The sequence below is a fragment of the Zootoca vivipara genome, chromosome 6, assembly GCF_965207765.1.
Source record: "Zootoca vivipara chromosome 6, rZooViv2.hap1.1, whole genome shotgun sequence".
In the NCBI taxonomy this organism is placed as follows: Eukaryota; Metazoa; Chordata; class Lepidosauria; order Squamata; family Lacertidae; genus Zootoca; species Zootoca vivipara.
In genome coordinates, this window is record NC_142589.1 from 5,173,903 (window position 1) to 5,191,024 (window position 17,122).

The window sequence follows — 17,122 nt, forward strand, 5'->3', positions numbered from 1 at the left end:
CATTCAGGCACAAGAAGTTGCGCACCATTCCACAAAAGATAGGGTCATCTCCCGGGTCCTGGACTGGGTGTGGCGAGGATGGCCCAGCAGCAGCCCCGGGCCAGAATTCGCTGGCTACACAAACCGCAAACATGAACTGTCGGCCCACAAGGGGTGCCTGTTATGGGGAAGCAGGGTTGTTGTTCCCCAGCCCCTCCGCAAAAGGGTCCTCACAGCCCTACACGAGACACACCCAGGGGTAGTGAGGATGAAGGCCCTTGCCAGGAGTTATGTGTGGTGGCCGGGGATTGACAGAGAGATAGAGGCCTGGGTCCAACACTGCCAGACCTGCCAAGAATCCCGCCCGGATCCCCCAAGGGCCCCAGTCCAGCCCTGGGAGTCCGCCCGACATCCATGGTCACGCTTGCACGTGGACTTCGCTGGCCCCTTCCAGGGAAAAACATTCTTCATAGTGGTGGATTCCTACACCAAATGGCTGGAGGTCGCACTGGTACCGTCCACTTCTACGGCGGCAGCCATCCGGGTACTACGTAAGCTTTTTGCAACCCACGGGCTCCCTGACACCCTCGTCTCGGACAATGGAACCGCATTCACGTCAGAGGAGTTCCAGACCTTCACAGCGCAGAACGCCATCCGCCACATCCGCTCAGCACCATTCCACCCTGCCACCAATGGCCAAGCGGAGCGCATGGTGCGGACCACCAAGGACAGCCTCCGCCGCATGACACAAGGGGACTGGGAATACCGCCTTGCCGCATTTCTTCTAGCACAGCACAGCACCCCAAGCACAACGACGGGCCGGAGCCCAGCTGAACTACTAATGGGCCGGCGCCTTGCAACTAGACTGGACCGACTTCACCCCGACAGAGCTCAGGATGAGGTAGTGGTGGGGAAAGGCAGGAACCCCCGGACATTTGTGGCCCAGGACGCAGTGTACACAAAGAATTTTGGGGCAGGCCCAGCATGGGTACCCGCCACAGTCACCAAGGTGACCGGTCCCGTGTCGTACGAGGTACTAACGGAAGGGGGGCAATGTTGGCGCCGCCACTGCGACCAGCTACGGCGACGATTCCCAGGAGGAACCCGGAAGGAGAGCGGGACAGAGGGGTCCCAAGGGGACAGCAGGGCAGTGAGGCCTGTAGAGCGAGAGGGGTGGACAGGGGAAGCAGTACATTTCACCTCCACTGCTATCTTTGTCTCTCCCTGGTTCTCTCATGTACTCCGTGTAAGGTAGTTTAGGCCAAGAGGCAGTGACTGGCCCAAGGTCACCCCACACAAGCTTCATGGACACTTGTGGACTCAAACCGTGGTCTCACAGGTCCGTGGCCAGTACCAGAACCACTACACCACACTGAACTCCACCTCTTTAGCATACTTTCCTGTGAGGGAGCCCGTCGTCCACAGTGACAACCACATCCCCACCCCAAAGAAGATCAAGAATTTGGGAATGGCCTGTTTGTGGAATGGAGATGAGAGAGGAGCCCTGAGGTGCAATGGAGAGGAAGCCGCTCTTGAGAAACACAGAAAGGGAAATGTAATTATTCCAACACTTGCTCATCACACCTTCGAGATCACACTTCTTTCCCTCTCATGCCCAACAGTTACCTCATCCATTAGCCAGCTCCTATGGAAGAGGAATGGGGAGAACGTCCTGCATCTCATGTATGTATGCATTTTGGGAAGCTCCATGCCGTTTCTAGTTCAAGGAGCTAAGCAATGATGGGTCATCTTCCAGCATCTGACACAGCCCATATACGGGATTTATCATGACTGCCAGAGAAATGCATGAATATGGACTCTTGCATCCTGCCAGTAAATGCAGAAAGGTCGGAATTCCCCACAATTTGGAAGAAGAAGCACACTTTGTTTTTCAAATTAAAGGCATGAGATTTATTTATTTATCAAGGTGGCTTACAACAAAAATACATAAAACCATACCGTAAAAACCATATTAAATGATTGAAATCAAACATTGTGGAGAGATATCTTCTTAATTGCCTGTATAAGCCTGGTAGGACACAAAAAATAATTAAAAATTAAAAATCAGCAGGCATTTAAAAGTTAAAACAGAAGGTGCCTGCTGAATCTCTAGTGGCAGAGCATTCCACAGGACCAGGCCGGTGACATTGAAGGCTTGGTTTCTTCTTGTTGTCAAATGAGCCTTGCCAACCTGGGAAATGACCAACGACATTCCTGCAAATGATCTCAGTAATTGAGCTGAGATAGCTTGGACCCAAAATATTCCTTATTTCTAGCCATCTCAAGAGCTTTGAGAGTTACTTTGCTGGGTGTACCGCCTGATTGGAAGGTGAGCTCAGTGAAGGGACTCGTGCAGTGTCACAACAAGCTTCCTCCAAGGGAGGAATAGTTTCATATTTTCACCGACAGTGATTGAATTCTCCAATCACATGCAATATGGTGTTGGTGCAGAATTGTTAAGACAATCAATATGATGTTGCCATTATTTTGTGCACTCTGGTTTAAGGCATAGCTGCCAAGTTATCCCTTTTTTTAAGGGATTTTCTTTTATGCTGAATAGGCTTCCTCGCGAGAAAAGGGAAAACTTGGCAGCTATGGTTTAAGGACATTGACAAGCTGGAAGGTGTGCATAGGAGGGAGATCAAGATGATCAAGGGTCTGGAAACCAAGCCATATGAAGAATGGTTGAGGGATCTGGGGATGTGTAGCTTGGAGAAGAGGAGACTGAGAGGAGATATGATAGCCATCTTCAAATATCTGATCCAGCAGGCTCTGCTCATGTCCATATGCTCCTTGAGCATTGAAACAGTCTTCCAAACCATCATTTGCCCTAAGTTTTTACTTACAACTCCTGAGCGTTTTTCAGTCTCCCCTTGGAGCAAATGTTTTCTTGCCGCTTTTCAGAGGTCTACTGACTGGATTGGCAGAAACTTGGTTATAGCATGGACCATGGATACTCCTATACCAAGCGCATGTTTAGCTGAAATCGCAACAAAGCAAAGAGACTTGGTTTCAAAATGGCCAGACTTGGTTTCCAAAGACGTTAGCAGTGGCAAGGGACGGAGGGGGGAGTCAGGTCCCATGCAGGGGGGGGGGAAGCAAGGGGGAATTGCACTATTTCATAGCATCCCAATGCGGAATGTTTACAAAATGCTCATTAAGAGGAAGGAGGATTGTGAGATAGCAACCGAAATCTGGTGAACAAGCTTACACTGGAGGAGATAAGAGAGTGAAGGGCTTCTATAGGAGGCACCGCCAGCTCTATCCAATTACTGGGACCTGGATTGGGGAGGGGGGGTGGAAACAAGAGCCAGAGAGAGAGAAAAAGAGAGAGAGAGAGTTGGATCACAAGTTCCAACTTCGAAACTTGTCAACCGTCAGTGACACAAGACGTTGATACCCATTTGCAGGGGGATAAAATAGGCGGCACCAGAGCAACGCTTTTGTCGAGTCCTGTGGCCAGCTAGAACGAGGCCATGGAACCGGCAGGCTTTCAGATGTGGGCAGCCGTCGCCATTCTGGTAGTGCACCTTGCAAACGGTAGTCCCATCATGAGCCTAGACCTGCCTCTCCTGGAGGAAGACAGGCCGTTCTTTGACGAACAGGATGCCTTGCTTCAGACTTTGCAGAATGAGTTGCTGAAGGCGCTCAACATCTCCGACATCCCCCTGCAAGAGACAGCCGCCAAGGTGGACCCTCCTGAATACATGCTAGAGCTCTTTAACAGGTTCGCCACTGATAAGACCTCCATGCCATCAGCCAACATCATCAGAAGCTTCAAAAACGAAGGTAAGGTCTCTTAAACAAGCCTGTTAGGTGTTGCAGTTAGGATGCAGAGGGGAAGTTTGATGGGTGATTTATTAGCAAAGTGATCCGGCTAAGCAGCAAATCTCTAGCTGATAGACCTGCTGCTTGGTGGACCACACACCTTATCTGCCCAGCTGTTTGACAAATGACTGCAAGTCATTTGAACTATTTGCTAGATTTTCAAGTGCATGGCACACTTGGTTTTTAAATATCTATCAGGGGTGCTTTTTGAAAAGGTGACTACTAATTTTGAGATCTAAATGGAGAATCTCCTCCCCCGCCCCAGTCTCACTTAAAACGCTCCTTTGAAGATAGTCATGCTTGTCTTCTTTGGTAGGTCAGTGATTTTTTAGTGTCAGGTCATCTTTTTCACATGCAGAAGGACCGAGGTTTAATCCCCAGGACCCCTTGGGTAGGGCTGGGAATATTCCCTTCCCTGAAACTTTGGATTGTTGACAATATCGAGCAAGATGGACTAACGGCTTCCTATGTTCCTAGAAGTAAGCACAACAGTAGTCATCTGCTTGGCATTTCCTCTGCATGAGCCCCATTGAAATCAATGGGAGCTGTTGTGCAAACAGGCTACTGCCATCCCACTCAGCTCCCACTGCTTTCAATGGATATTGTGTCAGAGAACTTTCAGGGGGGGCTGTATATGTTGTTTGTATATTGCTTTTGATAACAAAATCTTTCATATATTATTATGCTCATTTTCTATATAAAATAATATATTAGTGGCACATGAGCTACACGCCGTTGGTGTTTACATGGGTAACTTGGTCATCAGATGTGCAACTCCAGATGTTGTTGGACAATTGAATCCCTGATCATTGACTGTGCTAATAGAAGCTTATGGAAGTGGCAGCCACCAACATCTGGAGGGCTGGATGAAGAGACCTATCCATTCAAAGGGATGCTCTGCTTCCTCCTAGATACTCAGCTTCCCACCCCAAAAACTGATGCAATAAAAATATTTCCTTCTACCTAGAAGATTTTTCTAAAACTCTAATGAATCAGTGAGATCAGAAGCAAATCCTATTGGATTTGATAGAGCTTACTCCCAAATAAATGGGCAGAGTTGCAGCCTTCAACCAGCTAAAAATATGTGGGGGCTTTTGCAAGTTTTCAGATTTTGTATAAAAGCAAAAGATGTTCAATGTCCACATAGCTCTCAGCGCTTCTCAATAACAATCATACTTTTTTGAGAGTGGCATGCTTTTCCTTTCTTGTTTTCATAACCAGCATCTTATAAACTGAGATTCTGGAAATGTAGACAGAATGGCACTTACTGAGATCCTTCAGTTTCCTTTGAATCGTGTTCTGGAATACGGTATTGTTTCCATGAATGCAGCTTAGACACTGGCAATCCTGCTGTCAGCTATCGGGAAGGACTCGGGATGAACCAAAATTCTCCATTTAGAAATTCTGAATTCAATGGAACCCAAACCCAGCAGTCTGCATTAATTGATATGTGGCGAAGGGTGAATGCAGATAGGGACATTATTTCCTTTTAAAACAGCTTGGTGTCGGTGTGAAACATTCCCTATACTGTATATAAATCAGTCTCATAGCTTGCCTGCAAAGTGCAACCTTTTCCTATACAAATCTCTAAGAATGAATAAATCAGCGTGGTGGACCTGATCACAAAAGCCATACCAAGGAATGCAGGTGGGTGCATCCCACTTTCATGATGTGCTTCTGATTTGGAAGAAGCAGCATTTTTGCCAATAAAGCTTACTAAGATCATTTTAACATTCCAATTTGAAAGTCACTTACCAGTAAGCCAAAAGGCTAATTGAGTCACAGATCACGGTTGACTTGCTTTTACGCTCTCACGCTCCATCTTAAGTAACTTGCCAATTATGGCACCGCTAACTGTTCATTTCCATATGCAGCAGCATAATGGAGTAGTGGGAAAGAGGCAGGAGCCAAGCAGAACTTTAAAAGTCAGCCCCAGCTTTCATAGAGAAGAGTCCAACTGTGTCTAATGGGTCCAGTCCATATAAGCCGAGGCCATCATGAATCTGTGAGGTTGAAGGGCTACAAGACTCTTTCTTCTTTTCACTGCAATAGACTAACACTACCACCCTCTCCGGACATCGATTAAAAGAGATTACTAATGCTTTCATGCACATATCAAAGACCAGACCGTCTTCAAGTAAACTCTGGTAGATTTTAAATGCACATTTCTCAACTTTAGAGCTGTCAAAATGACCTTCACCAGCAGGCAAACCCTCACAGTGACTATAGCAGGGGTCAGCAAACTTTTTCAGCAGGGGGCCGGTCCACTGTCCCTCAGACCTTGTGGGGGGCCGGACTATATTTTGGGAAAAAAAATATGAACGAATTCCTATGCCCCACAAATAACCCAGAGATGCATTTTAAATAAAAGGACACCTTCTACTTATGTAAAAACACCAGGCAGGCCCCACAAATAACCCAGAGATGCATTTTAAATAAAAGGACACATTCTACTCATGTAAAAACATGCTGATTCCCAGACTGTCCGCGGGCCGGATTTGGGCTGCATCTGGCCCCTGGGCCTTAGTTTGGGAACCCCTGGACTATAGCAAATGCTGAGGAAGTGCTCTGTCCTGTGGGCCTCATCAGGCCTGCCACATTTATCTTGCTTTCCCGAATTTCAAAATGTCACCAAGTGCATATTTCCTACCTCTCTCATTCTTGTAAAGAGCCTCCTGTAGAAGCTCTCCAAACAATTCTGGCTACATTGGACGATATGTGAGACAGAAATGTATAAAGATTTCCCCTTCGTCTAGTTTTGCGTTTGCCTTATCTCACTTTGCCTTTGACCACCAAGAAAAGCTCAAGAAATGGCCAACTCTCTGGCTGCCACAGTCAATCAGATTAAAGTCAGCATTAAATTTCCATGGGGGTCTTTTAGAAAAGACCCCCTGAACTCTCCCAAAACCAAAATATTCAGGATTCTTGGGTCATAGTCTGGAGTCAATATGGTTGCGTAGAAGTCCCCTCTAGCCCTATGGTTCCCAAAATGGGTGGTACCACCTCCTGGGGGTGGGGCAGGTAGTGGGATACCTAAGAGGCAGACGATCAGACTTTGAAAAGCTAGAATCACTGGATCAAGTTCATTTTGTTGAATTAATTAAACTAAATCATTTTAATTGGATTTTGAATAAATGTGCAATTAACTGTTATTGCTTTGAATTTTATTCTATTGCTATCTTCAGTAGGTTACGCGCATTGCTATTCTGAATCATGCTTTTTATAGGGTGAGGCAGGGGGCACTGGGGATGAGTTTATGGAACCGAGGGGACAAGACCCTGAAAAGGTTTGGGACCCATTGCTAGGCATAGACGCCCTTTCATTGGAGAGCATGGCCATATAGGGCAGAAGGGTAACATTTGTTTGCTTTTAATTTTCAGAGCAGATTCCACAGCCCATCCACTTCAATGGAATACGGAGGTACCCTCTTCTCTTCAACGTCTCCATTCCACACCATGAGAAAATAACCATGGCGGAATTGAGGCTCTACACTCTGGTGCAGGAGGACAGGATGCTCTACAATGGTCTCAGCAGGAAAGTCACCATCCTGGAAGTGCTCGAGAACGACCGCGGAAGAGGGAAGGAGGAAGAGGAGAGGGAAATGAAAGTGCTGGCATCCCGGCACATTTACAGCACCGACAATGAATGGAAAACGTTTGAGGTCACGGAGGCCATCAGGAGGTGGCATCACTCAGACTCTACCACTCATCAGCTGGAGGTGCAGATTGAGAGCCGAGGGGGAGAGGAGGCCGTCGGAGGAGGGGAAGCAGATATAGACATCAATTCAGAGACCAAACACGAGCCTTTACTCATTGTGTTTTCAGACGACCGAAGCCATGCCAAGAGAGAGGAGAAGCACGAACTGAATGAGATCATAGAGCACGAGCAAGATTTGCAGGACCTGGACATGAATGATTTCCATACCAGCCCCAGAAAGGAGAAGCTTCTCCAGATCAGATCCAACATCATCTACGACTCCACATCCCGGATAAGGAGGAACGCCAAGGGGAGCAGCTGCAAAAAGACTTCGCTCTATGTGGATTTCAAGGAGATTGGCTGGGATTCCTGGATCATTGCACCTCCAGGCTATGATGCCTCTCAGTGCAGGGGAGCCTGCTCCTTCCCTTTGGACGATCACCTTACGACCACTCATGCCAAGGCCCGGACTTTGATTCACTTGAATGACCCCCAGAAAGCTTCTCCAGCTTGTTGTGTACCTACCAAGCTGGATCCCATCTCCTTACTCTTCTTAGATAACGGGGTCGTCACCTACAAGCTCAACTACGAAGGCATGGCTGTCTCAGAGTGCGGGTGCCGATAGTAGAAGGATGCCCCTCACCCACAGGGCTTTGGGTCTTCCTCAGATTATTTAATTCTTTCATCTGTATATTTGTACAGTTTTGATTTGTACAGACTTAATAAGCTTATTTAATGAGGCATGTACAGATAATTTGAAACAAAGGAAATGGGCAACCGATTAGAGGGGGTGTATTTTTCGCTTTCACGGTTGGCTTGGAGAAAGCAGGATTGTGCATCTTCGCTTTACTCAAGAGTCAGTTTACACAATCAGCAGAATCCAGGGTTAATTCTATCCCCAGATTATACCACTTCAAGCTGCCCATGGTTCAATTCTCCCCCACAAAATAAAATGCCTCACAGTCATTTCTGCTGACTGTGTGAACTAACCCCCCAAAATCTGGCCACCGAGAACCAGTTCAATTCCCCTTTTTGTGTCCAAACCAGGATTTGTAGTACTGTATACTGTACACACGAAGGATGTTATTTTTAAATATATTTCTGAGAACAAACTCAATCAATCGGATGGTTATATGATGCATTCAGAAGAAATTAAAATTGCTGGACACAGTATCAGTAATGTTGATGTGCACAGATCTAGCTCCCACCCCCATGTCACTAGGAATTGCCTCCGATAGAAATTGTGCAGCACTGCTAAGGCTTTGAGCCTACTCCACCAGAGGGAAGGTTGCTCCAGAGCCATGACTCATGGGTGGTAAGGAGGGTTGGGGTTTGTGCATCTCCAGTAGTCACAGACAATGAGGTAATATTCTGGTATGATTGACATGTAGAGATGATGCGCAGACCAAAGTCCCCTTTTCTGCACAACTTTGTTTAACCTAGTTTTTAATCATTTAAAAGCAGGACAGAACTTCAAGTAAGCATACATAAGAGAGTCCAGTTACAGACTCAGATTATAGAATGCCTGGTACAACCCTGCACAACTTTTGAAAGGTGCAATACTTCACCACCCTCTCCTTTGAAAGATCATTGCGCATAACCAGTTTGGTGGGGGCTTATCCTAAGACAGACACACCTGATTCCAATTGCATAAATGCTGGCAATTCAAAATTCGGTGTCTGTCGCACCTGCCAAGAACATTAATGACCTGCTCCATGACTGTCAACAGAAATAGACCAAGAAAATACCAGTGACTCAGAATTTGTACCAAGAAGACCCAATGCTCTTCGCATGCTTGTTGAGATTCTACGGAGAGGGGAATTATATTGTGCTTTGTGTCAGAATGGAATATCTCTGCGGACAAAGAGAGGGTCTTTGCCTTTATGAAGCTGTCAATTCGCAAGAATTTGCCCCACTCTCTGCTTCAGCTGACGACCGAGTCACATGTCATGTTTCCGCCACTCGCCCTCCAACAAATCATTGCGATAAGAAGGTGTTGGAGCTGAGGAACAATAGGCCTGGTGCTTTATTTATACTAAGCTGGGAATTTGTCAGATTCTTTGGAAAGTGTCTTAGTGCCCTGCCCTCGGCTGCAACCTACCGTACTGTCCCCGGCCTTTGTTCTACACTTTTAAGGCAAAGCTGTATTCCCTGGATGAGATAACAGGCCTTGCCTTTGAGAGAATGCATTGACAACGTCAAGGACTAACTCAAGCCAGCTTAACCTACATCCATGCAGCCGTTATTTATTGATATATTTATTGACTGTTGTAATATAATGTAGAATACAAAATCTTCTATTTTTGTGCTGTATGTAAGACACACGTGAATAATCCTGTGCATTGAATCATACGTGGATTTTGACGCTAATAACGGCAAAAAAAAAAAGTGTTATGGATTTTCTCGGTTGTTTTCTTTTGTAAATATATAATTTGTCTCTCTTTTTTAATTTCTCAGTGTAATACAAAATATAGTGGCATATAGTATGCAGTCGCTTTTTTTCCTTTCTTTTTTGCTAGCCCAAAGTCCTTGAACACAAAGGACAGATATGAGATCCATGGAGATTTCCCTGCATTTAATGAACCTGCCCACCAGTCTACAAACCATAATGTTTACTCCACAAATTCCCCCAGGCTATGCTGTGTTGGGTGTATCTGCAATGCCCCTTCCCTTTTCCTGGTAAAAATAGCTAGCCAGGAAGGAAAGGAGGTAGCCATAAGCCGCTTCAGCAGACCTAGATATCCAAAGAGAAGTGAACCATGGCAAGCTTTGGAGTGTCATGTCTTAATTTGCCAATAAATAATAAGAGTGCTCTTGCGCTCAAATCCTGCTTCCCATTGGGGCATCTGGTTGGCCACCATGAGAACAGGATGCTGGGCTAGATGTGGGTCATTGGCCTGATCCAGCAGGTGTGTCTTACGTCCTTGCGTTCTCATGTTCACTCGTTGCCCCAACAAGCCTTTTCCTCCATACAGTCCTCGATGACCGTGCCTTACAAACGTAGCTTCAAAACCACTGGTTGAACAGCTTCTTTTTTTTTTTTAATAATTATTTATTAAATTTTCCAAAATAAACACATTTAAAACATTATACAAGACAAACAAACACATAAACAAACATTCAAAAATACAAACATCCCAAAAAAACATGCTCCGCCGAGCTTGACTTCCCTCCCTCCCCTCAAAAGGTTTTCTAATCAGTTCTTATCTCGCAGTTCCTTTGTATCTAATCTTTAGGGTCAATTCGTAGGATTTATTTCACGCCTGCAAGTGTCTTTAAACCTTTACAGTTCATTTCCATATAGTCCACAAATTTACTCCAATCCCTTAGAAACCTTGTCTCCCTCTGGTTTCGAATCCTGCTAGTCAGTCTCGCTAATTCTGCATATTCAATCATCTTTGTCTGCCAGTCTCCAATTGTCGGTAAGTCCTGGGTTTTCCATTTTTGGGCTAATAATGTCCTCGCCGCGGTTGTCGCATATAAGAAAAGGGTACTATCCTCCCTTGTTATCTCTTGGCCTATCAGTCCTAACAGAAAGGCCTCTGGTCTTTTGGGAAAAGTATATTTAAATATCTTTTTCAGTTCGTTATATATCATTTCCCAATATCCTTTAACCTTTTCACATTTCCACCACATATGATAAAAGTCCCCTTCCTTTTCATTACATTTCCAGCACATTCTATTACTCATTCTATACATTTTCGCTAATTTCACTTTGTCGATCAGCCTCTTCTCATTCTCCATGAGGTGTCTCAGAATTTCTTCTTTCTTCTTTTCTTTATTTTTCTTTAAATAACTATTTTTTTGTATTAAATAGCCTCTCATTACTGCTTTACTTGCATCCCAGACTATATCTATTCCAGTTTCTTTATGCAAGTTCCAATGGAAATAATCCTTCAAGATTTCTTTTGCTTTTTCCACAGTTTCTTTATTTTCCAACACTTCTTCATTCATTCTCCATCTAAAGGAATTCTGTTCTTTCCCTCTCATCTCCAAGAATACTGGATTGTGGTCCGACAATGTCCGTGGCGTTATTTCACTTTTTGTTGTCCTGGGTACTAATTCTTTAGAAATCCACATATGATCAATTCTTCCCGAACTTTGGTTTGGTTCTGAAAAAAAGGTAAATTGTTTCGTCGTCGGGTGTTTCACTCTCCATACATCTACTAGCCCCAGATTTTCCGTAAGTTCAAAGAACGATTTAGGTAATTTTCCATCATGCTTCCTCTTTTTTGTTCTGTCCAATTCAGGTATCGCCACTCCATTAAAATCACCTAACAAGATAATCTTTTGATCCATGTATTCCATTAAATCTTCCTCCAACTTCTTAAAAAATTCTGCCTTGTTTTCATTCGGTGCGTAAATTCCAACCAAAAACATTTTTTCTCCATAAAATGTTATCTGTACAACGATCACTCTTCCCTCTTCGTCTCTCGAGATCAATTTCGGATCCAATTTCTCTTTCACATAAAAGACTACTCCTCTCTTTTTATTAGCAATTGAATTTATAAACTCTTTTCCTAATCCTTTATTGATTAAAATATGACTATGTTTCTTCGCTACATGAGTTTCTTGCAAACAAATCACATCCAGACTCCTTTTCTTCAAAATATGTTCAATCTTATTTCTTTTCTTCTTATCATTTAATCCATTTACATTCCATGACAACACCTTGAGTGCCATGTTCAAATTCTATTACAAGATCTAATTTAGTCTTGGATGGGTATTTTATTACTATCTTTATCCTCTTCCTCCTCCTCCTCTGGTTTAGATTCTTCCCCCGATTCTCCTTCTTCTTTATCTTCTTCCTCTTCTTCTCTCTTTTTCTCTTTTTTCTTCTTTGGTTGAACAGCTTCTACTGTGTCTTTTACATCAACCAACCATGTTAGCCAATGATTGGAGAAAGCTAGAAACTCGACAACTACTTCTTTAGTTGAATATGGCAATAGTTTGACACCTGCCCCCTCCCCAGAATGCCTTCAGGTAGATCACCAACATATGCTTACGGTTGCCCAGAGTTCTGAAAAAATATTAAAAGAGGAGCCAGATGTTGCTGCATAGAGCAATCTTATGGAACTTGGGGCTCTCCAGGTATTTTGAACTATAGTTCCCATCAGCCCTGGCCAGTATGGACAATGGTCAGGGAATGATGGGAACTGTAGTTCAGCGACATCTGGAGGGCCATAGATGAGCCATCCCTGCTTATAGGAGATAATTAAATGTATACATTAAATGTATACATCCTCTTTATAAAGCTCATTCTCAAATGGGAGGGGTGGCTAATACCCCAGAGGACAGGATCGCACTTCAGAATGACCTTAACAGATTAGACAACTGGGCCAAAGCAAACAAGATGGATTTTAACAAGGAGAAATGTAAAGTACTACACTTGGGCAAAAAAAATTGAAAAGCACAAATACAGGATGGGAGACACCTGGCTTGAGAGCAGTACATGTGAAAAGGATCTAAGAGTCCTGGTAGACCACAAACTTGACATGAGTCAACAGTATGATGCAGCAGCTAAAAAAGCCAATGCAGTTCTGGGCTGCATCAATAGGAGTATAGCGTCTAGATCAAGGGAAGTAATAGCACCACTGTATTCTGCTCTGGTCAGACCTCACCTGGAGTACTGTGTCCAGTTCTGGGCACCACAGTTCAAGAAGGATACTGACAAGCTGGAACGTGTCCAGAGGAGGGCAACCAAAATTGGTCAAAGGCCTGGAAACGATGCCTTATGAGGAACGGCTTAGGGAGCTGGGTATGTTTAGCCTGGAGAAGAGAAGGTTAAGGGGTGATATGATAGCCATGTTCAAATATATAAAATGATGTCATATAGAGGAGGGTGAAAGGTTGTTTTCTGCTGCTCCAGAGAAGCAGATACGGAGCAATGGATTCAAACGTACAAGAAAGAAGATTCCACCTAAACATTAGGAAGAACTTCCTGACAGTAAGAGCTGTTCGGCAGTGGAATTTGCTGCCAAGAAGTGTGGTGGAGTCTCCTTCTTTGGAGGTCTTTAAGCAGAGGCTTGACAAGCACACGTCAAGAATGCTTTGATGGTGTTTCCTGCTTGGCGGGGGGTTGGACTGGATGGCCCTTGTGGTCTTTTCCAACTCTATGATTCTATGATTCATTCTCTTACCCACTATGCTAGGGCTAACTCATCACTCTTTGCAATGGAGTTGGTCCAACGCCCCCAAGCAACTCTGTCTCCTACAATCATGGCCTTGCAGCTCTTATTGCCAATTGGAAGCTGAAACTCTCTTTTGATAGGATAAGAGTCTATGCCCTAAGTTACTGCATTGGGTTCTTCTTGAAAAAGCCAGTTTTGTCCTTTATGACCAGCACAGCAGGTCTGCCTGCTGAAACCTATCTCTAGATAAGCAATTAAGCACCTGAGACTTTGGCAACACTAAGGGGCACCTGCATAACCATTGGGGGGGGCGGACGGACACGAAGGAGTGACAATAAAATGGTGGGGAAACTCCATTGAAGTCTGGTGAGGGAAGGGAAAACTATACTTTCATTTAAACATTCATTTGGGCACCTCAAATGTCACGTGCCATTAAATGTGAGTTTATAGGGATATTGAGCAAAACCAGAAATGCTATCCTGCTGTGTCAAAGAAGAATCAGTGGTTTTTAAGCTGGCTGCTAGCTCAAAGGTAGCAGCAAAGTGGCTGCTATTTCACTGATGAGAACTTTTTGTTATGAGATGCTATCTGAATGAGCAATTTTAGGAGGTAGTCTTTGAGGACACTTGATGACTGTCCCTAAGTTCAGATGAGATTCAGTTGCCTACCAGCAAACTCAGGTTGTGCAAGTTCGCTGTGATTCCTGTGATTCCTGCTATCAGGGGTGGCCAACTCACAAGAGACTGTGATCTACTGGCAGTGATCTACCTCCTTTTGGCAGGGGGTTCAGGCCAAAGTTGTTGAGCTTTTCTCAGGAGGGGAAGCCCTGTTTTGGGGGGGTTCAGTTGTTGAGCTTCTTTGAGGGGAGCCTGTGATCTACCAGTGATCTACGGGTAGAACATGATCTACCTGTTGGATGTGCCTGGACTAGATGACTCTTTGAATCCCTTCCAACTCTACAATTCTATGCTTCTGATTCTAGTTGACCTGGAGATTCTGCATAACAAACCCACCGCCCTGAAATACTCAACTTGTTGTGACCAGTGACAGGAAACCCAGTGGAAAGGATGGGCTGGCACTTGCTTTGATACAACATCGTCTAGCCTCCTTGCAAATCAGAGTCATTAAATAACCAACTGGACACCCTTCGACATGTCCCAGAGTAAAACTCGGACACGTGTCTTTGAGGGCCACACCCCTGTACGAGTCACACGACTCACGTGAGAGCATGCCCCTTCCCCAAACACACATCTTTCGGGGCCGCAATCTCTTCTGAGCCAGACGACTCGTGCAAGAGCATGGCTCTCGAAAACGGGGTGTCCTGCTTAAATCGGGACAGTCGAGGTGTATGGAGCTGTCATCTAATCTCCCTGCAAACAAATCAGGGTGAATGTTCATTACAAAGGCCACCGGGAAGCTTCCTGAGCCTAGTGCTCTCTCTCTAGATAGCTATGTGGCAAAACAAAGAAAGCTCAATGGAGAGAGAACACTGATTTTTGTAGCCGGCCATAAACTGGAATTTTTCCTGCTTGTTGTGCTTGGAGGGGGGGGTGTCTCCATAGAATATTGTTTGTCTGGGGGTGATGATGATGCTTAGCAGGCTGATGCCGACTGCTCTCACAAACTCAGTGTGCAGATTACAAAGACATGGCGAATCAACAGGGATCTCTCCCATCGCAGGGGAACAGACCCTGAAATGAGGCAAACCCTTAAACTACTGGGGGGGGGTTATTTGTGAATCCCATACAGAGAAAATTTAAGCTACCCTATACCAAGGTGACCTAGGACCCAGGTGGCGCTGTGGGTTAAACCACAGAGTCTAGGGCTTGCTGTTCAGAAGGTCGGCTCGGCGGTTCGAATCCCTGCAACGGGGTGAGCTCCCGTTGCTCGGTCCCAGCTCCTGCCAACCTAGCAGTTCTAAAGCACATCAAAGTGCAAGTAGATAAATAGGGACCGCTCCGGCGGGAAGGTAAACGGCGTTTCTGTGCGCTGCTCTGGTTCGCCAGAAGCAGCTTTGTCATGCTGGCCACATGACCCGGAAGCTGTCTGCGGACAAACGCCGGCTCCCTCGGCCTATAGAGCGAGATGAGCGCCGCAACCCCACAGTCGGACACGACTGGACCTGATGGTCAGGGGCCCCTTTACCTTTACCTTTTATACCAAGGTGACAGCCCCTTCAACACCAAGGGGGGAGGGGAGAATGCAAGGTTAAAGCACAGGTTGTTGAAAACATACTCTGTGCATTTGTGTAATTTTAAATGTATTCACCTCAAACACCAAAAGGTCTTGGAGAGCACTTTGACCCCCAAACCGCCATACCTTTATGAATAATAATATCGTCAATATTTGCTCTCTGCAGCTTCCAGCACAGGCACCTTTGGCCCTCAATCTGATGAGGTTAAGCAAGGCGTGAGCCCCAGATGGTGTTGAAAAGCTCCGTGCTGAGTTAAATGAGGAGCTTTCAGAGCAGGGCCTCTGAAAGCCACAAACCCTGGAGCTGAAGAACAACAGTCGCCAAACATTCCCAGCATCCATCACTTTCGGGCTCATGTTGTCGTTTGCTGTAGCAACTCCTTATCTCCGCAGAGATTAGAGTCTTCTCAATCGCTACTTGCACAGATTTTATTGTGGGATCCATTTCCTGAGCTGTCACCACCACCACAGCTCAGGCAGAGTCAAAAGGGACAAAGTCAGCACGGCAGCAAGTTTGCACTGGCCAAAGTGCCAGAAGCGCAGCCTAAATTTTAGACCCTGCGGCACTCTAGCCCAGGGGTAGGCAACCTAAGGCCCGGGGGCTCAATCTGGCCCAATTGCCTTCTAAATCCGGCCCACGGATGGTCCGGGAATCGGAGTGTTTTTACATGAGTAGAATGTGTCCTTTTATTTTAAACGCATCTCTGGATTATTTGTGGGGCATAGGAATACTTTCATATATATTTTTTCCAAAATATATTTTGGCCCCCCAACAAGGTCTGAGGGACAGTGGACCAGCCCCCTGCTGAAAAAGTTTGCTGACCCCTGCTCTAGTGCGTGCTATGGAGTGGGGCCGTCACCTGAAGCAACAGGAGGGCAGATCTCAAGAGAAGGGAAACAGGGAACTTCAGGGAAACCCTACAAGGTGATTTAACTAGCCTTAGAATTCATTATCGAACTAAAAGAACAAGGAGACATAGGAACATAGGAAGCTGCCCCATCCAGCGTCAGACCCTTGGGTCCACTTCGCTCAGTATTGTGTACAACTGGCTGGCAGAAGGGTTTCAAGCAGAGTTCTCTCCCAGATGCCCTTGGGAATTGAACCTGGAAATGTCTTCATTAGGTATGGTGGATAATTCTGCTCTGAGCAGTCACAGAAGCAAAAACTGTCCCAGTTCATGTGTTCATTTGTGCTTAGAATCAGCAATCAGGCAAGGGGATGCGAGCCAGTCTCTTTTTTCCAGTCTCCAAATGATATGTCATTAACAATGTTCATCCCACCCACCCCCCTTTCC

General features: G+C 45.4%; 1 protein-coding gene across 1 annotated transcript; it reads left to right on the forward strand.

Moving 5' to 3' along the window:
* Positions 1-3,188: 3,188 nt before the first annotated feature.
* Positions 3,189-10,595, forward strand: BMP10 (bone morphogenetic protein 10). Its single transcript, XM_035119718.3, has 2 exons — positions 3,189-3,768; positions 7,188-10,595. Exons 1-2 carry the CDS (start codon positions 3,456-3,458, stop codon positions 8,126-8,128), a joined length of 1,254 nt encoding a protein of 417 aa, XP_034975609.1. The 5' UTR covers positions 3,189-3,455; the 3' UTR covers positions 8,129-10,595.
* Positions 10,596-17,122: the final 6,527 nt, after the last annotated feature.

Excerpts from the sequence above, each read along its gene's own strand:
- BMP10 (XM_035119718.3), top strand. The coding sequence starts at position 3,456 with ATGGAACCGGCAGGCTTTCAGATGTGGGCAGCCGTCGCCATTCTGGTA. Across the intron at positions 3,769-7,187 it reads CAGAAGCTTCAAAAACGAAG|AGCAGATTCCACAGCCCATC; the intron begins GTAAGGTCTCTT and ends TTTAATTTTCAG.